General features: G+C 40.6%; 3 protein-coding genes across 7 annotated transcripts in view; 1 reads left to right on the top strand and 2 right to left on the bottom strand.

Annotated features, from left to right (window-relative positions):
• Positions 1–955: 955 nt before the first annotated feature.
• On the bottom strand, positions 956–6,479 carry cops5 (COP9 signalosome subunit 5). The gene is made up of 8 exons (XM_044105447.1): positions 6,064–6,479; positions 5,373–5,607; positions 4,102–4,230; positions 3,199–3,264; positions 2,981–3,066; positions 2,782–2,893; positions 1,942–2,090; positions 956–1,189 (listed from the first exon to the last, which is right to left on the bottom strand). Exons 1-8 carry the CDS (start codon positions 6,198–6,200, stop codon positions 1,099–1,101), a joined length of 1,005 nt encoding a protein of 334 aa, XP_043961382.1. The 5' UTR covers positions 6,201–6,479; the 3' UTR covers positions 956–1,098.
• A 460-nt stretch (positions 6,480–6,939) lies between these two features.
• On the top strand, positions 6,940–15,589 carry LOC122824606 (centrosome and spindle pole-associated protein 1-like). Of its 5 annotated transcripts, none has more exons than XM_044105442.1 (24): positions 6,940–7,183; positions 7,266–7,348; positions 7,441–7,535; positions 7,654–7,731; positions 7,935–8,036; positions 8,115–8,473; positions 8,597–8,674; positions 9,011–9,105; positions 9,189–9,285; positions 9,493–9,550; positions 9,638–9,903; positions 9,994–10,094; positions 11,394–11,488; positions 11,591–11,738; positions 12,003–12,086; positions 12,174–12,232; positions 12,334–12,498; positions 12,580–12,684; positions 12,778–12,873; positions 13,028–13,135; positions 13,223–13,283; positions 13,468–13,597; positions 13,817–13,944; positions 15,189–15,589. In XM_044105442.1, the coding sequence occupies exons 2-22, from the start codon at positions 7,297–7,299 to the stop codon at positions 13,587–13,589; spliced, it is 2,424 nt and encodes an 807-aa protein (XP_043961377.1). In that variant the 5' UTR covers positions 6,940–7,183; positions 7,266–7,296; the 3' UTR covers positions 13,590–13,597; positions 13,817–13,944; positions 15,189–15,589. The 5 variants fall into 5 exon arrangements, with proteins under 5 accessions (XP_043961377.1, XP_043961378.1, XP_043961379.1 ...); XM_044105443.1 differs by having other exon boundaries at positions 7,260–7,348; positions 9,641–9,903; XM_044105444.1 differs by having other exon boundaries at positions 7,260–7,348; positions 13,471–13,597.
• Positions 15,590–15,638: 49 nt separating this feature from the next.
• arfgef1 (ADP-ribosylation factor guanine nucleotide-exchange factor 1 (brefeldin A-inhibited)) overlaps positions 15,639–22,313 on the bottom strand; it is a 52,902-nt gene continuing 46,227 nt past the window's right edge. Inside the window, exons 30-41 of the mRNA XM_044105528.1 lie at positions 21,555–21,715; positions 21,336–21,466; positions 21,024–21,153; positions 20,792–20,927; positions 20,490–20,628; positions 19,495–19,567; positions 19,212–19,371; positions 18,979–19,118; positions 18,718–18,889; positions 18,494–18,632; positions 17,412–17,529; positions 15,639–17,038 (exon numbers count right to left, since the gene is read on the bottom strand). Of these exons, the coding sequence (XP_043961463.1) occupies positions 16,817–17,038; positions 17,412–17,529; positions 18,494–18,632; positions 18,718–18,889; positions 18,979–19,118; positions 19,212–19,371; positions 19,495–19,567; positions 20,490–20,628; positions 20,792–20,927; positions 21,024–21,153; positions 21,336–21,466; positions 21,555–21,715 (1,721 nt within the window). The 3' untranslated portion in view covers positions 15,639–16,816. The remainder of the gene's footprint in view (positions 17,039–17,411; positions 17,530–18,493; positions 18,633–18,717; positions 18,890–18,978; positions 19,119–19,211; positions 19,372–19,494; positions 19,568–20,489; positions 20,629–20,791; positions 20,928–21,023; positions 21,154–21,335; positions 21,467–21,554; positions 21,716–22,313) is intronic.

Raw genomic sequence — 22,313 nt, 5'->3', positions numbered from 1 at the left:
GCAATTTTAGTCATGCATGCAAATGTCCATCTGGAGATAATCATTATGTTTACACACTGAACAAGTTCAGTATGTTTCGATGAATCTAAAATAATGAGGAATGGGGAATACGGCAAAACAATATTAGCCCTGCATATTTTAAATACTTCATCAGCACTATGACAGACATGCATGCAATTATATCTGGCAAAAGCATGAACTAATCTGTAGGTTTTTGCAGAAACCTTATTTAACGAGTTTACATTCTTGATTAAATTTAATATAGCGGGGTTCATTTTTCTACCTTGAACCTGAAGACAATTTAGATAATAGTTCAAGAAAATTATTACAAGCAGTTGTGCCACAGCAAACGTGCATGAGAAACACCAGGCATCTCCTCCACTGCCCCGCCGGGATTCTCTCCTCCGCAACACATGACGTTACAAATACACATTAAACCATTACAATACCAGAAAAACAAGACACGACACGAACGCAAGTCAAAACAGCTGTCAGTGGGGAAAAAAGAGGCAGACAAGGTGGACGTTCGCCTCGATGAAGAGCAGACACGCCGGGGTGAATGGACTCCTGTGTGCGCGGCTCGTGCCTCTGCGCTGCATCACCGCCTCCACCGCAGCCGGCGGCATCGCCGGCGCGTCTGTCGCCGAGGGCCGAGCAGCGCGGAGCATGTGAGCCCGCAGGGACGTCCCAGGCAGGGCGGGCGATCCCCGCTGAGCCTGTGCAGGAGCTGGAGTTCGTCATTCGGTTATGTAACGCTGTGGGAGCCAAATGTGACCACAGTGGGTTATTTAAATGTTTTGCTGGAGAGGGATTTGCCCTAAAACATGTTTCATTTAGAGGCCTAAATATACACCGTGTATTTAGAGTATTTGGACATGGAACTAGATTATTTAAATGATCCACTTTACCAGATGCAATGTGACAGATCACATAAAAATATATTCACGCAGGATGGTGCCTTTAATATTTTTATTTATTTTTTTTTACTGCAGTTTTGCTCAACAAAAACCCTCTCAAACAGAAATGGTGGTAGTCTAAGGAGGAGTACAGCCAGTCATGCACAAGAAATAATTTTGAGATAAAACTGTGTTTTCAGTGTTAATTGGCGGATGTGTTGATTTGATTGAAGAGTTTATCTTTAATGACTTGGGACATCAGGCCGTGAATTGCCTCTATGGTCGTCTTGCAGCTGAAAGAAAGCGGAGTGAAAAAAATGAAGATTAGCAGTCAGTGACAAGAAAAAAAAAGGAGGGAGGCAGTACAGAAACGTTACATCTGCATGAGAATCGCTCCATAGACTTCCATAAAAATATATTGTTTAGTTTCTTACATACACAGTTGCAGAGCAAATGTATAATGACTCTAATCTGTTTAAATATTTTAAAAAGCAGATGTATGGAGTTTAAAATTATTCCATATTATCAAACAATTTGATTTTAAGTTACAGGCCATGTAAAAATATAGTTAGTGTAAGGAAAAGATGCATTGTTTTTGACAATTGACACATAAAGATCTGAAAAATGAAGAATGCATTTTCTATTTCAATTCACTACACTATGATAACTCTAAATGAACCAGAGTGCACCCAGTTGCCTGCAGAAGTCACCTACTTACTATGACAAATTTTAAACGTTTTGACATACATGGAAAACATAAGACTAACATAATGGTGGTGGCAACATAGTACTATGGGGTTGCATTTTATAGATTTCCAGTAATCTGAAAAACAACATTGCTGCAAAAGTATTAATTGAAATACTCCAATAACTTTAATATAACTTTCATAATTTTACTTGCAAATAGTTAAGAAAGAATCTCCGTTACTATATAGCTTATGTTACGAGTTTGACTACATTTGCAAGGCAAGTTAGGTAATTAAGTCAAACATAAATTATTTAAAGCAAAAGTGCAACGGATTTTTTAAAATGGAAAGATATCCACCTGTCTCGCGTTGCTTTGGCCAGCTTGTCCTCGGATTTCCTGTCATGCGTGTCGAGGCCGAGCATGAAGCTGCCTCTGCCCAGCTGGGCCTCCGATTGCTCCAGCTTCTCCGACAGGTCGAACACCTGGCCCGTGGTGTAGTCCGAGTTCTGAGCGTCCAGCAAGCAAACATTCACTTACACACAAAGAAACCACCCCATGCAGAATTTGCCAACAAAAAACCCAGAGAGCAGATTTTTCCACATAAAGAACAGCAACTAATCTGCCCAACAAGCTGCTGAAAACACTTTGCGAGCCGTGGTGAATGGCTGAACGTCGGCGAAACGTTTGCTTAAGGTGAGGTCGTGTTTATAGTAGAGAAGGTAATTAAAACACAATGACTCGGGGGGCCCTGACGAGGAGGACAGTGTAGCAACTGACAAAGCCTGTCACCCGTGGAGCAGCTTGTTCTTGACATCTAGTCAATTCATCTTCCTCCACAACGTCAAAAAGGTCCCTGCTTGGATAAGCCTGATGTCTGTTGAAGGTATTTAGAGGAGCGCAGGACAAAGTTACAACCAAATGCAAATTGGCATCATGGGTTTTCAATATTCAGACCAAACTGTGGAGGGAGGGGGGGAAGACACTCATCCAACTTTACTTCTAAACTGTGTTAAAAAGTTCACATACAGCTTATTACTAAAGCCAACAAACACGGGGACTTAGCTAATATGCGGTAATAAATCACAACATCACAAGATGGCGAACACATGTCCAAGTGAGTTATAGTCTAATAATTAACCATAAATCAAAATGCCAAACAATTAGCGCGCATTTTGATTCTTGAAGTTGCTTACATACCGTCAGCAGGCTGGAAGAACTTAAGGTATTGACCCAGTATTTATTCCAGAGGAGTTCCAGGAGCTTTCTATCAAGGGAAGACTTGAAGTAAGTCACCTCCAGGGCGTAATATCTGAATAGGACACGTATGAGGAAAAATATGAGCCGGGAGGGCAGAATCAGAATCCAAGAGCAACATTTTAAACCCAGATGTACTCACTGTTTACAGTGCACACCGAAATCCTCTATCTTATTCAGAGGGATTGTCTGATATTCTGACGGCCCTTCATCTGGAGGTTTGTAACCCTATAAATTCAAGGTTGATTATTTACATTTATAAACAATATAAATAATAATAAGAAGAAAAAAATAAAATTACTAAAATAAATAAAAATTGAAACAGAAAACGAACTGGTTCAGGAAATGTCTTTGCTTTACCTTTGGGTATGTCCTAAAGGCACCGAGGTTGACCTTCCCTGCGGAAATAGTCCGAGTCGGGTCGATCTACAGTAGAAAGGGGGGAAACAAAGTCAGAGGTCGTGAGATCCTCCTGGGACCGCTCAAATCTGCCCCCCGAGGGCCTCCCACTCTGGCTGTCAGTGTGCTGAAAATACACACTTCGTTATACGACGCCGCCAGCCTTTAAGCAATGCTGAACCAAATGAGGTGTACAAAGGAAATGTGTTTGCAACAACTACAACAAAAAATGTACGGAGCAACTTACAAAGCTGCACTGAGACATAAAGAAATCTTCTCAGTTACACAAGTTGTGTGTGTTTTTTTTTAAAATCAGGGATTCTGAAAGTTTCAGGGACTTAAAAGTTAATACAAAGATAATTGGAATTTAAGACCTGCATAAGTGACTTAAAATTAGAATCAGTAGCTTATTTAGCAACTTTTTAGTTTATATATGAGCCACTCCATCATTTAAATTCACTTTTCTAAATTGGAAATTTGTGTATTTTGGTAATACCAAACTATAAGAATCAATCTTTTAGAGTCAAGTCTTTTAAGATAAAAACTTTCTTTTGAAGAAAGAGCTTAAAGTGGAACATAAAAATTTTTTGATTTTAATTACTGATAATACAATAAAGCAGATTGAGCTGCAGAACATTTCTGCAGGAAAAGCTGAATGTCTGATGTGAGAGGGCTTTTCGCCTTCCTGCATCTTGAGCTGCAAATCATCAAATGTACAAATTTAAGACTGAAGTCAATATATTTCAAGACCTTTTAATGAAATATTTAAGCCCTAAAGTGTAAAATTAAGATAAGTAAATTTACAACTTTTCAATGACTTTATAAAGATCGTATGTAAATAAAAGGGTTTTTTTTATGGCTTACCACAACCGCCACAAAAGGTTCCTGAAACTGCTGGTTGAGCATCTGAGTGCTGACGTCTATGCCCGACAGCCAGCATCCGTAGCCTGGGTGACTGTGGTACCAGCCGATAGCATTTTCCAACCGACCGACCTAACACAACAGATTACAGGCATAATATTGAAAAGTTAAACTTACAGCAATACTGATGGCAACAAAATACTAAAACATCGTCTTTGATTAGAAATTACGTCAGACAAAAAAAGTCTACCTTGGCATAATCGTTGTTAGTTTAAGAGTTTATTTTAGTTTTTTATGTAAAAGTCGAATATAGATATCATTGTTTTGTACCCTACAGATTTTTTCTGATGTGAAAGGCATGTTTCCATGTCTTTCCCCTTTTCTAGAGTTTCAAATGAAAATTCACCAAAGTTTCGCATAAAATCTATACGACACAGAGAGACAAGAAGTTATTGATTACCATTCAAAAGTTTTGTAAAATCTATGAGATAGAAATTACTGATTTATTTGGGGCAAAAAATAACTGAAAATATATTCTTATAATTACCAACATCCTGCCGACTGACTAAAAGTACTGAAATTGACATTTGAATTGTTCTTAATGTTTTACTTGGAGAGTTTCTTTTGAAGCTTTTTATACATCCTTAGATGCCATTAACTGTAATGTACAAGAACATTTTAAAAACCACAAACCTTCTGGGACAGATAAAACAGGAAGAATTAGCCTGTTAGCTAGAAATGTCGCACATGGGAATAGGATAGAGAACTTTAAAATTAAGTTTATGGTATTAAAATATTAACCATTTACAAAGGTTGATAGTGAAAGGGTGTGGTAACCCCATCATGTTAGCTTCTCTAAAGTCTAAGTTTTCTAAACTTGTGTTTTCTAAAACATAAGTTTTAGAAACTTGTCTTTCTAAAACTTGAAACCCAAGTTTCAAGTTTTAGTACAGCAAGTACTAAAACTTGAAACTTGTTTTAGCAAGTACAAGTACAGACTTCTTCTACTGCTGTACAAGAAGTCTGTAAGCTCTAGGGTTTATTAAATTATTAAGGCAAGTTTTACCTTGAAGTGGCTTATTTTATAGTTTGGTTGTTCCATCTAAGACAAAGCACTCTGATCAAGAAGTTAGTTACTAAACTATTCTTCAATCACAATAACAAATTCATTCATTTATACACAGAATTCAAATGAACAGAAAAATCTGGTAGCAATCCACAGAAAGTTTTAGTGCACTAATTTTTTAAACCTGCATGTTATGGATTTTTCTTACCTGTTTGGCATTTTCAATGTAGGCGGCCATGTATTCATAGGCTGCAGCCTGGGCATTGACTCTGGTTTCTGTCCCTTCCACTGGCAGTGCAAAGCTGTCCATAATGATCATGGTTTCTCCGTCCACCTTCCCCAGCATGAGACCCATCACCTCCAGGTTTCCACCGGAGCGGGCGTGCATCACCATCTTCAGCAGGGCCAGAGCTGAGATCTTGCAGTACTTGAAGTAGTGGTGACTGGAAACACAAATAATCAATCACAAATAAGCACTCTATCTATTTAAACTGTTTTTACAGTAAATATGATTTAATGCATCACTTCTCTAAGTCGTACTCTCATTTTATAACCATAATCAAATACTGATAGCCTATGTTGAATTATATTCACATTTTGAAGGTAAATGGCTACAAAAATGCTCGTTCTATGTACAATGTTTTTTTTTCTCCAAAAGTGAGATAAATACTCCAGATCTAGGTGATCTCTTGCCTCAGGATATGTTTACTGAAGCCACAACACAAATGTAGACCCTTGTAAACAAACAAAGTGCTGTTGCAGTGGAAAATCAGCATGTTAGCTTTTAACTAGCTATGCTTTAACTTAACCAGAACTAACAGAATAAACACCACACAAAGTAGCCCAAACATCGATTTACATAAATGCTCAGTAAAAACAAACAACACAATCAAACATACTCCTTCGTCCATGGCTTCGCGGCGAGGATTTCCTGCTGTTGTTTTTTGTCATATTTGTAAATTTCATCGATGCTCTGCACCTCTTGCATTCTGTTGGAGAGCTCCCAGGTTTTCTGAGCCGTGCTGCTCCCGGCCATGGTGAAATTTAACGGCCAATCTCGACACCTGATGTGTAAAAAAAACCAAAATTCCTCCTCAAATAAGAGACGAAAACTGGAGTTTCTTCAAAGATTGTTGGGGCCTTGCATTCACTCGCTCAGGAAGCCATGACAGTTGGACGAAACCAACATGCCAATACTACAAACTGTTGGTCGTAGTGCTTCAGAAATCTACAGCTAATTAATCGGTGATATGATTTTCATTTAAAAACGTAATATTTAAGATATTCATGTGATTCACTACGAGTTATAATAACTAGTGTATGGATTACTCTTCTTAAATTACTATCATCACCAACAGATGGTATAGTCCATAGAAGACAGCAACTGACTGTTAAGGATACACTGCCATCTAGCGGCGGTTTTGCTCATACCTCGAAACGTAAAAGATTTTCCTCAAATTTGTCAACTATTATCCTTTGAATCTCTTTGAATCTGTCAGCATTACTTTAATAAACAGCTGTTTTTTAATTGTCACTATGTACATGCATTAATTGAGAAAATATGGCAAGGAGTGTTAATATCTTTACTACAGGGCCATAAGAGAAAGGTGAAAATGAACAAAACAATTATATTAAAAAACACATTCTCTCTGTTTTTTGACAAAACCGCTTATATTTTTCTTTTTAAAAAAATGTTTTGTTACTTTTAGTTTTTATTTTATTTTAGTCTAATTTTGGTTTTGTTTACAGTTTCTTGCTAGTAACTGCAGTGAGTCTGTCGGGACATAGTGTCATGGTTGCCCGTAGCAACGCGCAACGCTTCATCCATTGCGCCTCGATTAAGCGGATTTCTCATTTGCGTTTATAAAACGGACCAATAACTCTTTAAAACTAAGACGCTCGTTTCAGTTGGCTATTATGGAGAAAGACTAATTTCTTTTGTGTTCATAAACGACAGCGGGACATTTCTCGAGTACAATGACGCAGGAACAGACAGACCACCCAGACAAACAAACCGAGGTATGTCCTTCATAACAGCAGCTTTGAAATATATTCAAGCAGTGTTGAATACTTAGTTTGTGTTTGTCTTATACAGTCAAAGATTGATGTTGCGCAATAAATAAGTCTCCAGCATGCCTCCATCCGCGTCAGCAGCTCAGGAAATAACCCACAATCTTGACACAGGTATTATCCAACTCTCTGAAAGTGTTCAAGCTGTATTAATTGTGGTATTATACGGTAGCCTAGCAAAGTGCTACATAAGATGTATTTTCCAGATTCAGGAATAGCTGCTCTGGGAAGAGATTATGAAAAGAAGAAGCAGAAGTTGCTGCTGGAGCTGCAGCTGGAGTACAAAGATTATGCTGCCAAGGTCTGATAATTTTCTTTACTAATTAAATAAGCCTTTCAATATGTTCACAACTCCTTACCTTTCTTGCTAAGCGTATGTGGATTCAAATGACTGTTTTGTTTTGCTCTACTTTCTTCAGAAAAAGGATTGTAAAAGTCATGTGCGTGAGGAGCAGCAGGGTTTCTCCTTACCTATCGAGGAGAAGGTATCAGTAAAAGTGGGTGATTGTTCTGTACATTTTTCTGGTTTTCACTTGGAAAAAATGTTAAAAGCTTATTTGTCTTTCCACTATATATTTATTTGCTACTTTGTTTTGAAATATCACATATAAGCACATGTCCAATACATAGCAAATACATTCAGAGGTATGAATACTTTTAAATAAAAGTACTGCATTTGTTTTCTTTCAATTTGCCATAGGAACGACTGAGAGAAGAGAGACAGAGAGAATACAACCTTTTCCTCCAGGAGCAAGCTCAAAACAGAAGGTCAAAGAAGGGAGCACATCCAGTTACCTCTAAGGTATGAGTAGAAAAATACATCCTTAAGTGCTAACCTTAAGAAATGTAACTTAATTTCCACATAATGTATCGTTTTCAGCCAGAACATCAAGCATCAGATGCTGTATGCATAACTAGTCCTGGCTCTGCTCCGTCCTTCATAAGTACCCAGACCAGCACTCCGCCCCATCAGAGGGAGAGTCCCGTATCCGTGAAAAATGCTGCCACTCTGACCGAGGCAGGAGACTACAGAAGAAGCCCAGACACCAGGAGTCCCTGCTCCTGGAGGCGAAAGAGATGGGAAGTTCATCAGCCGAGAAAGACGTACAGCTCTGAGGAGGAGCTGAACACAGAGGATGAGGAGGAGTATGACTTCATACGCCGGAGGAGGCGAGGCAGAAGCACGAATGAGCAGGAGTGCAAAGAGGAATGGGGAACCCCTGACCATGGACAGAAGAGGTACTGCTTTTATTTCTGGTCAAAAATGACTTTGAACTTCAACAGGGTTTCATTAGGGATTGGTTCATAGCATCTTGACTGAATTCACTTTTGTTTTGTCTCGCAAATCTCGGCTTATGGCAGAGATTTGCGAGACTTACAGGAAATGGAGGCCCTGGCCATTCGAGATCATAACAACAGCAACGAGATCTGGAAGGCGGAGTAAGCAACCTTGACTTCTATTGATGGCTTGATGTTAAAAATACTTTACTTTAAAGTAAAATCAGAATCAGAATTCCTTTTATTGTCATTGTCGAAGAAATAAAGCACGACAAAATACAAAAATAGCAACTCATATCCTTATAATAATAAGGTAACCGCTTCAAGCTGTTGCTGAGTTACGACTTTCTGCTCCTGCAATGCACAGATTAGTTTTTCCGACATTGTGGCATCAAAAACACACTTCACAAACTTTCGTAGCCAACAAAGCACTTCCTTAAAAAAATGGAAAATGCTCAACTGTTTAAGCAAGTCGCAATTCTTTATATCTTTGCTCAGCATTAGTCAAACACCACAGAACCTGAAGACAACAGCAAAATCCACACCTACTGCCAACAAAGTTGAGAAAGAGCTCGCAACTGGACTAATGATCGGTAAGATCCACTGTTGTTAGTGCTTCAAGGGATATCCATTGATGGATGTGTTGTTGATGGATTATCTGTTGTTCTCAATGCAGGGGCAGTCGAGGAACGAAGCATTATTCAAATGAAGAAGGAGAAGTACAAGCAGGAACTACTGAGACAAATGGCAGAGCAACAGAAAAACAAGAAAAGGTTTTTATTGAGGCAGTTATAATTTAATCCTCTTTACCACTCCTAGTAAAAGTGAATTCAATCAAACGCAGGAGATCATCTAAAAAAAAAAAAAAGAATTTATATATTGCTTCGTGTGTCTCATAGCATTTTAGGGTTAAGTGGATGCGTAATGAACTCGGGCTGGGTGTCAACATGTGACGGTTTCTAAATATCTTTTGTCATCAGGGAGAAGAAATCTGTGCTGAAGCTTGGTGCCGCTGAAGCCACAACTCCTGAGAAAGAGGTAGACCAACTGCATTTACAGAAAAAGCTAAAACATCCATTTCAGGTTGACTAACTGTTCAGTCATGATGTATTATTTCTCAAACAGCAGATTGGGGCTGCATTTCATCAGCACCAGTGCTTGGAACAGGATGTTTCTGACACCTCGGGGTTTGATCCTAAACGTGACAATCTCTCTGAAAGCTCACAACCCAGAACTCTTGGATACAATCCCCTGATGAACTTCGGTCCAAACTTCAATCAGCTGCCAGGGAACACATTGCCTCTGTGTGGGATGGGAGCGGTGCAAGTGGTCCCACCGTTCAATTATTACAACACCTTCCCTGGCATGCAAGGGCAGGTGGCCATCCCATGGTAGCTAGCAGTTGCTTTTTTTCATTATGTAAGAGTAAAATGAATACCGAAGTGAACTGGTTGCACATTTTATGTGTGTGTGTTTTGCAGGGTCCCTGTGGTTTCTCCTGAATCTCATATAGTTTCCAACGGTGACGCAAGCCGGTATGAAGGACCCAGAATGCGGGATCCTTATTCTAACCAATATCTGAGTAATGTATCACAGTCACATCATTCAGTCATGCAGGCGCTGCCGTGTAAGTGCGATTGGTGTGTTTGTCGTGGTGTCTTAAAGACAGTTTTTACAGTATTGAATACCCTAAAGGATTGTTACAGCCCAGAACTCGAGGCCCAGAGTCCTGCAGCTCTTAGTTGTGTTCATGGCGCAACATATCTGAATCAAATAGATAATCACCTCAGTGTTCAGTCCAGTTCTGTGAATGGCATAATTATTTGCTTCAGGTGTGTTTGATAAGAGAAACTAACCGTAACAGGACACCGGCTCACTTTGACTGGAGGATAAGATGGCTGCCAATGTGTTCAGTTTTTCTGTTTTAATTACAATAACCTGCAAACATTTTTTTGTTCTGTTGGAAGAAGACTGTGCTTTCAAGGCTGAAGTCCTTTACATGCTCTAACACATTTTCTTCAGGTATTGCCCTGTATTTAGCTCCATTCATTTTCCCCATCCCTGCGGAGGAACCTCCTCAACATAGCAGCATGGTGCAACCACCATGTTTCAAGATAGAGATGATGTGTTAAAAAAACAACAGATCACTTTGAGGAAATAGAAAAACTGTACAAATAAGGCAAGAAGGTAAAACGCTTGCTGCATTTAAGTTTGGAGCAGTGATGATTATGAATCCTAACACAACAGCTGCTGTAAGGAAGGATCTGTGATCCTTTGTGCACCTCGGATGCCACAGAAGGAGCAACAGCATCCACAGAACAGGAGACTTTATACTGAGATTAAATTACATGCAGGCAGACTATTTAATAACCTTGTAGCGTCTGAAGGCGGGAGTTGCTCTGGGTTTTTAGTTTTATTAGAGGTATCAGGTATCAGAGAAATGCACACCGTACTTTTCAGATTTTTTTAATTGTAAAAAATGTTGGAAAACTATATGTCCTTTTCTTTCTGCCTTATTATTATTATGCACTAGTTTGCGCTAGTTTGTGTTGATCTACCACCAAAATCTTCATAAAATACAAATGATTATTTGTAGCATGAAAACATGAAAATAAATCAGGGAGTATAAATAGTTTTGCAAGATGCAGGAAGTAGTGTTTAAAATGCTCATTTATCTACTGTTACTGACGTAAAACCCGACTGTTCTCCTTTTTATAAAGCAGGTTCTGTTTAGAAATATTTAATACTTTTCACTTTTTTCATCTTATATTAAAACAAATGTTGATATTAGAGTAACATTACTAGCAATAACTCAGTACCAGGTCACAAAATCGTTATGCTATTTTAGTTAGTCGTATCTTATTTTGAATTATCTTCACAGATGGGACGCATGGAGGAGCTCATCAGAAGGAGACATGTGAGACTTCCCAAAGGAGCGAGAGCACCGAGAGCTGCAGAGAGGCACCAAGGCCGCAGGTCAATAATTACTGTATCTCAAAGAAAAAAAACAAACCCCGTGTTCACTACACAGCGCCGCATCGGTGACTGGGACAGAACATCCGGGCGTTCTCTGTTCAGGTTACAGAAAAGGAAGGATGCACAAGAAGAGAGAAAGAGAAGAAGAGGAGAGAGGCTGCTCAGCTGGAGGGTGAACTGGCGGTGTACGACCCCTGGGGAAAAGGCGGAGGAGGAGCTCCAATTAGAGACAAACACGGAAACCTTGTTAGTAAGTTGACTGGAACCTGAAGCGTTTTTTTTTTCTTTTGTTAGATTTATTCATTCATCATTTGTTTAAATAAATATTTTCTGTCTGCAAGTTTTGCTTTACAAAGCAGCAAGTCAGAATTTAGTGCATCTGCAGATCCTTCATTATAACTAAAATTTGATCTGTGCTGAGATCTATTTTCTTTTTCTTGTATTGCACGTAAACCGTAGCTGAACATTTAGGTGTGGAACTCTTAATTTGTTCATTTTCTATCTCTGTTTCCAGGTGACCTGTATCAAATGCGCAGCTTTAATAATAAGAGGACGACCTCTCTGGGAGCAGAACTAGAGTCTCCAATTTCTCTGCAAGGTCTCTGCTTAATCACTTCTGGCCACAAGTTTGCGTTTTGGCTGTTTTTCCATTTTTTTCCACATTGTCGTGTCTCGTCTAATGTAGAGTCGAGTCATCCGTCGCCTCTGCAGCAGGACAGGTACACAAAGGAACTGAGACAACAGGTAGGTTAGAGAGGCTTACAGGGACTTACTGCATTCATTAAGCATAGTGGAGCAAAAAAATTTAAATTAGGAAAATTACTGCGTCGGTTTTATTTCGCCAGCTTGTCAATTTATTCAAACAGATAGAGGAGGGGAAGAGAAAAAAGGCAGAGGAGCGAGAGCGTGTTCGGATTGCCGAGGAGAACGAGGAGAAGAAGCTGGCGATGGAGAGGGTCCGCATACAGCAGCAGTACGAGGAGGAGAAGAGGCGGGAAAAAGAGATGAGGGTGAGGGCTCACACAATGCCACACCAGCTTCATTCTCACGCTGCATTCATCAGAGAGAGTCACCTTTCTTTCTCTCCGCAGAGCAAAGGCATACAGAGCAATCAAGCCGAAACTCATGACGTCGAGAAGGTTCTCAGCAAAGAGCAGAAAAATCTGAATGCACCCCAGCGTGTCCGTCAAAATGAGGTGCCAGATGTTTACAGAAAAAGGAAGTCTGTTGGTAAATTTGGCACAGATCATTCAAGATCGACTGTTTTTATTTTATTTTTATTTTTACAGAGACAGGAATCTCCTTCCATCCCAACGCTGCACAGGAAGTGTACAAATGCTGTGACAAGTCCTTCATCTGCCGTGGGACCACTTAATCCAAGGACAGTAAGTTAGCAAAGGGGAAAGTGTAGTAATTATAAATAAAAAAAGACGTGCGACTGGGGTGAAGGTTTGATCCTCAGGTGGAAACAACACTAGACGTGGAAATTTGGTCTTTTTTTGAACAGATCGTCAAAGATGGACTGTGTGTTTTTTTCAGTTGTTTTTGCAGAGGGAGCCATCTCCTCCTGTCCCAACTCTGCAGAGGAAGCAAACAAGTATTTCACCAAGTCCGTCATCTAATATGAGCTCACCTACTTCAAGAATTGTAAGTCAGTTAGCAATGCACACAACTATTTTCAAAGTCATCAATTTATTGTATGGAACTTACAAATAAATATTTTTTTTTGCCCAGGAGCGTATTGTATCAGCACCAAGCATCCAACCTGTTACTGAGAGGAAGCCTTCAATACCCGGTGAGTCTGATATAAACACCCGGATACAAATATTCAATCCCGTAGAAAATGATTTCACATTTTGTCAGATATTAATGGGTCTTTTGAGGATGTGCCAACAGTCTAAGGGTGTAAAACTTTGTAAATCACACACCATACCCTTTTCACACTCATGTTTTGAATCCTGAGTTACTGTGTTCTCCAGCAGGTCAACAGGAAGTGATCAGAGAGCTGTCAACCCTCCGTAAGTTTCTGAGGAGAGAACAGAGACAGCTGGAGCTTCAGCTGAAGGAGGAGGCTCACCACCCTCACCTGCACAAGCACTGATCATTTAGGTGAAACTAGATATTCAAGCCTGCGTAATTCTGTCTTGTTAAAATACAGTAATGCTCTTGTTCTCTGAATGGATAAAAGAGCTTGACCCAGGCAGCTCGTCAGCGCAGTAGATTACCAGTAATGACAAGTTGCAACTTCTAACTTCTTTTGCAACTTTCCTGAAACCATCAATGTAAGTCTTTCTCCAAATTTATCAAATGTATTTTACTCACCTGTAGAAGATGATCCAGAGCCGAGGCTTTCGAATCTGCAAACGTCAAATCTGCTGAAGTATTAACTATGGGTCCTTCCCTTGATCCTGGATTTCCTGAAACGAAAAACTAATGGGAGTTCAACTTCCTTAGAGGTACTTATGTTATATATTTGCAGTCTTAATGCCTAAATTAACTTCATATAGGATTAAGGGGAGCAAATCTGAGCCTTGATTTCCTCACACTACCCACTTTCCAGAGCCTTTTCAGTTCGATATGTCCCTTTAGCCGAACACTTGCTTCTCATCTCTACGAGATCCAACAGTTTAACTTTGCAAACTGAGAATAAAATAAAAATGGCTTGGAATAGTACTTATGACTACAAGCTATGAAATTAAGCTGTGAAAGAGGCTATCAATTAGTGTAATTTTCATTTCAAGGGGAGGGAGTGAATTAGCGATGTTTGCCAGCTGAACAGATTCTGAAGCAACGTTGTGATTGGTTCAGCATTTTGTGTTTAAGAGTCAGAGTTGGATTCTGACGGCTCCCTGGTGAAGATATTGATCGTCTTCAGAACTAACCTGCACTAATCTGGTCACATTCGTCTTAGAATATTTCCACCTGGCCAATTTCGGATAGTAATCAAATGCAGCATTCTGCTTTCACCACCAACAGTGGCACCGACCTGAACAACCTCCATCTTTCCAACCACTCAGTGAGGGGGAAACTTTTCTTACTTCCCTCTTTTCTGGCGCTCATTTCTTCTGCTTGAATGAATAACATACAAACCTTGAAATCACCCGTGTATTTAAAGTCATAAGGCGTCACATCTGCCTAATGTGATGTCATGAAGGGAGTGATTTTCAAGAGGAATCTGGTTGGTAGCTTTAAGGAGGAGCAGTTGTTTTTTTCCCCTCCAGAAAGTCGAGTATCCATTCTCCCTAGAAGGCAGAGTTAGTCTCACTAGAGGAAAGAAAGACAAAGCTTTTACCCATTTCATCAGAAAATCCATTCAGATATATTTATTTTCTAAGACACTGGTAGCCGTTTCCCATCAAGGAAGGAAGAGCTGCTTCCGGCACCCTCCAGTTCTCTCCTCCAGCAGTTGAAGGGTCGGCTTAGCACTTTGTATCTTTGCCAGAGAAACGGTAGCCAACAGCAGCTCATGGTTCCACTCAGCAGCTGGTGGCGATACAGGGAGTCTACTGGCCTCATCAGCTGCAGGGTGGAGATAGCACCAGGCCAGGCAGTAAAAATCTGTTTCTCATTTTTAAAAGTTTTCCTAAACAGATTGATATATATATATATATATATATATATATATATATATATATATTATTTTAAGATTAAACTAGCTGAATCTTTTAATCTGAACATTAAACTTTCTTTTACTGTGCAGCCCCACAAAACGTGAGCCGGACAAGTGGATGAGCTGCAGCGACAACGTGGAGGATCCGTCTCCGAGGACAGAAACCTGGCTGAAGCCCGGCTCAGATCCAAGAAAATAAGCAAAAACAAAACGAATTTAAAAACTCAGGATGCAGGCTGGACACTCCACCCTGGCAGAAACGCCACATCATCCAGTTCCCCATGAGTCGGACTCCACAGGGTATTTTCCATTTACTGTGGCTTGCGATCTTAATGTTTCCACAGCTGCAGATAAGGAAGCTCATGGGGACATTAAAAAAAAAATGCAACCAAAGTCTAACTACATAGCAATAGCAAGATAATCTTAAAACGTCTGTATATTCATATAGCATATTTTAAAATTTCTGCATTAAAATGTACTTTTAAACTAAACCTGAATTACGACTGATTATTGACAAAGTTAAAACTCACTGATTCTTCATTCAAATCAACCAAGTTCAAAAACTTTATTGACCTAGAACCTGATTAGAATGCCAGATGATGTATCGTACAGAAAGTTGTACATAATCTTTTGCGACATAGAAAACTTTACATTGCTGTATCATATACATTTAGTTTTCTACATCCATGAGCAGGAATGCATCCAATTTACACTTAAAGCACGGCTAACATTTGTAATTTTCTCTATACATATATTCTTCCCCAAACCAAAAAACGAACAAGAAAAAAAAAATATTATCAAGTTTTCTGATTTTTGTACAGTAGAGCGATAACTAAACTCACATGAAAACAGAAATTAGAATAGAGACTTCATAAAGCAGCTAGCATCAGTTTGCTTTCTTGTCTTCCAGCTCCAGAAGCCCAGTTGTCGTCTCATCTTTTGTTAAAAACTTAACATATAAAATGGAAATAATTTAACTCTTCACTTTCCGCAGTCTTGTTTAATTACAAATCATACCGTGTTGGACAATCAGGAGGAGGAGGAGGAGGTGCAGTCAAATAAATTAACATAAAAGTAAGATCTCCAGTGCATAAAAAAAAAAAAAAAACCAGAACAAAAACAAGATCAAGTGCAGCAAAAAATCCAGGAGAAAAATAAACAAAATCTAGTGTTATTATTATTGTTATTATAAGATTATTTTACACAGCGGCAGATCTGTACAACTAGTTTCATCCAAGAGACTAACCAACGCTAAAGTTAGCCGTCCGCAGTGCAGAGAGATCGTCAGCCATGTGTGTGAGATAAATTTCAAAGTTGCGGAGTATTTGCATGGAACTGAAATCATTCATTCTTCTTCCTTTTTTTTTTTTTTTTAAAACGTACAGTAAGAAGCACACGTGTTGGGATGTAGATCAGAGATATGGGTACATGTCAGTTGCTGATCAGTAGTTTTATCCAGTGGAGGCGTCGCTACACCCGGTGCAAGACATTATTGTTTTTACGATGAAGATGACGACTCAGTCTGTGAGGGTTCAGAGTGTTGGGTGGGGCTTTCAACCTCCAACCAATCAGGTTAAAGTGTTTGTCATACAACAGGAGGAAGAGAAGGAGAGGAGGTGAAGTGGGTGGGTGGGGGGCCCTGAGGAGGCGCAGCACAACCGCACATTTCTGCGGTGGGTTGGTTTGTGTAGGCGGAGGGGTGGAGGAGGGGTGCAGCATCACTGGGCCTCTTCCCCAGCTTCCTCCCCCACCTCCATGTCCGTTTCTGGCTCTGCACGCCTCGGCTCGGGGTCCGGCTCTGGCTCAGGCAGCTGTGCAATGTTGAAGACGAGGCCGATGCGCAGGTAGAACTTCCTGAGAACGGCCCGCAGTTCAGGGATCAGGTCAAACTGCATGATCTCACACAGGAGGGGGTAGTATCTGGATGCATGAGCCTTGAACTGTCCAGGGGAGGAGGAAAGAAAGACACAGAGGTCAGCATTTAGGTCATCCAACAATGGCTCTCAAAGTTTCTCTTATTTTGCTACAAATTTTAAACATAAAGAAGGAACACTGGGGTGCAGGGTGTGTGTTGATGTTCTTATAGGCTACTTGGCTCAAAATATTCTAACATTGCATGGATCCACGTACGCAGGCTTTCTTTTCTGTCAATGTTTTACATCACAATCAAGTTTGTGGCTGACAAAATGTAAAAGATGAAGAAATGTTTAACATTTTTTTTACATTTTGTATGCGGTTGTTGATCTCGTAAATGCAACATTATCATTATCAATCTCACTTTTTTTAAATCCAGGGTGTGTTTTGGTTTCCTACCCTTTCGTCGCTGATCTTCAGCACCTTGGTGAGGAAGAGCAGCAGCAGGTTGGTCCAGGCCTCTCTGTGGCTTTCTGAGGTCAGAGCCAGGAAGTACGCCACCGCCTCGCTGCAAACGCTGAACAAAACAGAAGCATTTCACAGACATTAACACAACAGAGAACCAGTAGGATGATGACGATGATAAAGGCTCTTCATTGAGTCACTGAGTCGTCTATTAAACCTTGAGGAGAACCTGGACTTCTCCTGCTCCAGTTTCCATCTGTACCTGGTGACTGAATCTCCACGCCCTCCTCTAGCTCTGCACCCTGAACTGATCCAACTCACGCACTCAGCCACCATTTGCACTAATGTCCTACCCGATATCATCTTCATCCCTCTCAAAGTTAATCAGTGAAGCAGGAGAGATAAATCAGAGTTCTGCTTTGGATCATTATCAATATCACCATAAAAACAGGAGGATGAGTCAGGAGGGAAAGATAAACAGGATGAGGACTGGCTGTGAGGCTCTGAGTAGAGCTGACACAATCACAGAAATGCTGATCACAAGGAGGGTTCTAGTTCCTTTGGATCTATAAAGCTTTTCTTTGAGAGAACAGCGAAGCAGAGCTCCTGCTGGCTTTGTTTTTCTTTGACACTTTTCTACCTAATCCGGAGTAGCTGGCAACATCAAACACACATTTTAACCAGCAGGACAACCCTATCTGATCAACTCACCAACATTATGAATGGCTGATCCGTTACTTATTAAATAGTTAATTAGTAATTGTGTAATAAGAACTGTTTTTTTTAAACAATGTGAAGCTAAAGCAATGTTACTAGATGAGTTTTGTGGAACATATTTACAGACAAAGAAGGTTTTGTTGTTTTCTATGCAAAATGTATGTTTTTTGTGCAGTTTTGGCTCAATCGTTGTCGTATGTTGCTCTTACAACATACAGACTTTTTTGACTCCAAGCTATCGTTAATGATTAATACATTTCTAAATTAGCCAATTATTTTAACGATCGATTCGTTGCGATGAATCGATTCAATGCTAAACTGAATGTGGTAAATGTTCAGCAGATGAAGGCGTTCCTCACTTGAGCAGCCGCCTCTGGACCTCCTCCCAGGCGCCCTGTCGGCTCTCGTCCGTGTACATGCGGAACAGGATGCGCAGCCCACACGCCAGGCTGCTGGTCTCCTGCTTCAACAGGTTGGGCTTCGACTTGCCTTTGAAACCTCCAATACGCACACAGTAAAAACTCGTTAGAGATCCACAGCCAGCGCCAACCTCGAGTCCCAGATGCAGCCTTCGGTCTCCTACCTGCTTTCCACAGCAGCGTTCTCTGCTCGTTGTTGGAGTTGAAAGCCTTGGCGAAGCGATGCGACTCCAGCAGGCAGTCCAGCAGCTTGAAGAGCTGCTCCGAGGTCAGATAGCGGAACATCCCCTGGTCCTGCGTCTCCACTTGGACGTCCGCAGCGCACCCAGCATCCCGCTTCAAATTAAATAAAGGTTGTAAAGCTACTCGCTAATATTTCCACCATGCTGTGGCTCATCGTCATGCGGGTCACTAAAACTTTGTACCTGAGCAGCTGCAAAGTTTTCTGCGTCCTCCTTCTTACTGGTGGCGGGGAAAAACACGATGTTATCGATGGTCTGGATCAGCTCCAGCTGCACGACGCACTTTATGAGCAGGGCGGAGAACAAGCGCTGCTCCTGGATCTCTGCAGGACACGACAGGAAATGTTCATTAGGAAACAAATTGGTGAGAAAGGAAACAGAGAGCAATTAGTATTTGTGGAAAATGGCCGACTCACTTGTCGAGGTCCTGCTTCTCGAGCCATCCTCGAAGACGCCCGACGCCGAGCTGTGCTGACTCTGGCGGCGGCTCTCCATCGCGGCCCTGTCGCCGCTGCTGATGGAGTGCTGGTCGTCAGAGCGGGACTGAATGTCCACAGACTTCTGGGATATGGAGTCCTGAGAGCGAAGCAGATTTTAGCTACTGCTATCCAACAAATATAAATAAACCCAAAATAAAAGGAGGGTAGAAAAGAACGACATCTGCATATCCTGGATAAACTGTAGGAAAGATTTCCTCACCAGCTGTTTGTCAGTCAGGCTGTGTGTTGCAAAGTGCTCTCCTTCTGCTCCTGCTGGTCGCCACGTCAACAACCTTGAAATCAGAGAAAATTGATAAAAGAAATCACATCAGTTTTTGGGTGAAAATGTCAAAACGGTCGATAGGAAAAACAAGGTTAAAACCGCTTTAATTACAAAAATATTGATTTGGCTTTTGGTGTATTTTTGGTGCATTTGCAAGCAGAATATCTCGGCACCTATTATGTTATGTACTGTACATCAGAATAGCCCATGTCTTCTAAGGTGATTAAAAAAAGAAAGCAAAATTGACAAAAAGAAAAAGAGAAAACCAAACAAATAAAGAAAATGACATAAGAAAATTTTTAAAAACCCCAAAGAAATTTAGGTACAATATTTTCTCTTTCCACATTTATGGAACCTGAGAAATCATACATTTGAGATTTTATTTAAAAACTCTGTACAGAAGCAAAAGATGAAAGCATTGATTGAGCTGTAGCAATACTCTGGACAGGCAGAAGAAACTGTGAATCACAGATTATTTCCCCCCTTTGCAGACATAAAGACACAAAGCTGCCAGCCAGGGATGTATGGAGCACCAATGATGCTGAAATTTGCGACCACCGTTTTCGGTGATGGTTCCAGTTTAAAACGCCTTGTAGAAGAGGGAGGAGAGTTTTGTTTTCCCTTATATCATTTCATCATTTCTCCTTCCAAAAAACAAAAACTTTTCTACTACCCCCACCTTTCTATGGTTTTCTTCATGTAAAAAAATGAGCTTGCCACATAAACGTCCTTCAATGTCATTATTTGCCGCTTCACTACATGAAAAAGTCATTCTATTATTCTAAACACCGCTAGTTTTTAGCACTGCACTTTGATTTTGTTCTACAAACTAATTTTCAAGCAACAAATTGCCCGTTTGAAGAGCTTTAGTTCAAATTCAGGTCGCACTATTCCTGCTGAGGAAGAAACTCCTTGACAGCGTGTCAGCTTACGCGTGGGGGATGGTGGTCTTGAAGATGTCCAGCATGCAGTTACACGTCTTGTCCCAGGTCTCGGCGGAGAACTTCTCCCCGTTGAGGATGACCACGTTCTCTAGGCAGTTGGTGCCTGAACGGGCCAGCTGCTCATTATCTGCAGGTGAGGAGGCAGAGACACAGGAAGTGGATTTTATGATAAATACGATTTGGACTAATTTTGTTTGAACATTTACAGAAAAATCCTCTTTTTCTGATCTGGTGAAAATGCTAACGCAGCCTGTAAACGTGTCTCCCCCCCCCCCCACAAACACACTCACCTTGCTGCACACACCAGTAGAGCTGAGCCAGGATGTCATCCAACAGGAGTCCATTGAGGGACTCAAAGTATTGGGTGAAAACGTCACAGATGGCATAAAGTGCATGGTTGCATGTAGTGGTCATCCACTCTGCTTTCTGAAGGTTTTCACAACAAAAGCCTCATGAGTGAGCATGCTTCACACGCGAGAACTGAAACGAAGAAGCTGCAGGAAGAAAAGACTTGTCTGTTACCTCGGTCTGCTGCTCCGGCAGCTTCATGTTGTCAAAGATCCTGAAGACGATTCTGAACAGGTCCTGCCACCAGTGTTTCTCGAAGGTATGCCCATAGGTCTTCATCACTTCAAACATCACCGTGAGGCCCCTGCAAGAGCAACGAAAACACACTCATCCACTACACGGGTCTAAAAACACATACGCAACTTATTTCACTTCAATTACAAGCAGTTTTGCATTTAAAATCCCAGCAGCTTGTGGTTGTAAGGTGACAAAACTTGGAAAAGTCAAAACGACAAACTTTGTGATTGGAGGGTTAATCCCGCCTACCTGGTCCTGACATCCAGTTTGCACCTGTTGATGATGCAGGAGAGCTCAAACAGGATGGGGAACCACCCTCGCACCCACACCCGGTCCTCGGGGGCTACATTCATGTCGTCACTGGTGTAGTCTTTGAAGGCCTGCCGGGGATGACGAAACAACAAGTTCAAAATCAGTCCTCACATTTTTTTATAGGTAGGATTCAGACTTCATCTGGCCGACATTGACCTGGGGTCTCTCCGAGACGTATTTGGCGCAGTGGCGGATGAGGCGGATCGCTTCCATGCTGGTGTCTGGGAAAGAGGCGTTGCAGGCGAACTCCGAGAGACACTTGACGGCGTCCTGGAAGGAGTCAATGGTGGCTGCAAAGTGCTTCTCGAATACATTCGCTGAGGGAGGTTTAGATAGCAAGCACACAAGTGGAGGAGAAGAGAAGTTAACAAAAACAGACTTTGGTTTAAAGTTCAATCAGATCTTCTGACCAGCTGACAGACTTGTTCATAAGGTGCTTTTTCCAGATCTAAGTCTTGTCTCTAAAGATGTGATTACGTACTCTTTTGAAAAAATATACAATTTATTTTACGTATATATTACAAATATGCATACAGGATTCAAAACCTGTTATTATTGTTTTTCATTAAATCAAACAGGAAATGCTTTTATTTTGAATGACCTGAAGGGTGTTTGTAGACAAAGCCACATCCACAAGACAAGCCTCTTTCATTGAGGGACTGAATATTCATAAAAATAACACATTTAAAAAAAAAATAAAAATATGTATATATATATATATATATATGTAATTATTTAAATACGTAGTTAGATATGTGATTAAAAAAATATTCATATATAAAAGAAAATGAGGAAACGTGAATGCTTTTGGACATAAATAGAAGTAGTTGTTTTGTTTTCTACCTTACCCATTCAAGTTAGTGGGTGGATCTAATGCTGCTACAGTCAAAATAATTGGTTCCAAGATGACTTCCT

The sequence above is a fragment of the Gambusia affinis genome, linkage group LG21, assembly GCF_019740435.1.
Source record: "Gambusia affinis linkage group LG21, SWU_Gaff_1.0, whole genome shotgun sequence".
NCBI lineage: Eukaryota > Metazoa > Chordata > Actinopteri > Cyprinodontiformes > Poeciliidae > Gambusia > Gambusia affinis.
This window is presented reverse-complemented; position numbering and strand designations above follow the sequence as displayed.

What these genes read in the sequence shown, in the direction of transcription:
- cops5 (XM_044105447.1), bottom strand. Translation starts at nt 6,200, where the DNA reads ATGGCCGGGAGCAGCACGGCTCAGAAAACCTGGGAGCTCTCCAACAGA. An exon ending in GCGAAGCCATGGACGAAGGA is followed by an intron (nt 5,608 to 6,063) that starts GTATGTTTGATT and finishes TTGTGTTTCCAG; the next exon opens with TCACCACTACTTCAAGTACT. An exon ending in GTTCTTCCAGCCTGCTGACG is followed by an intron (nt 2,091 to 2,781) that starts GTATGTAAGCAA and finishes CTGGACGCTCAG; the next exon opens with AACTCGGACTACACCACGGG.
- LOC122824606 (XM_044105442.1), top strand. Translation starts at nt 7,297, where the DNA reads ATGCCTCCATCCGCGTCAGCAGCTCAGGAAATAACCCACAATCTTGAC. An exon ending in ACAAAGATTATGCTGCCAAG is followed by an intron (nt 7,536 to 7,653) that starts GTCTGATAATTT and finishes TACTTTCTTCAG; the next exon opens with AAAAAGGATTGTAAAAGTCA. An exon ending in CAAAGGAACTGAGACAACAG is followed by an intron (nt 12,233 to 12,333) that starts GTAGGTTAGAGA and finishes TTATTTCGCCAG; the next exon opens with CTTGTCAATTTATTCAAACA.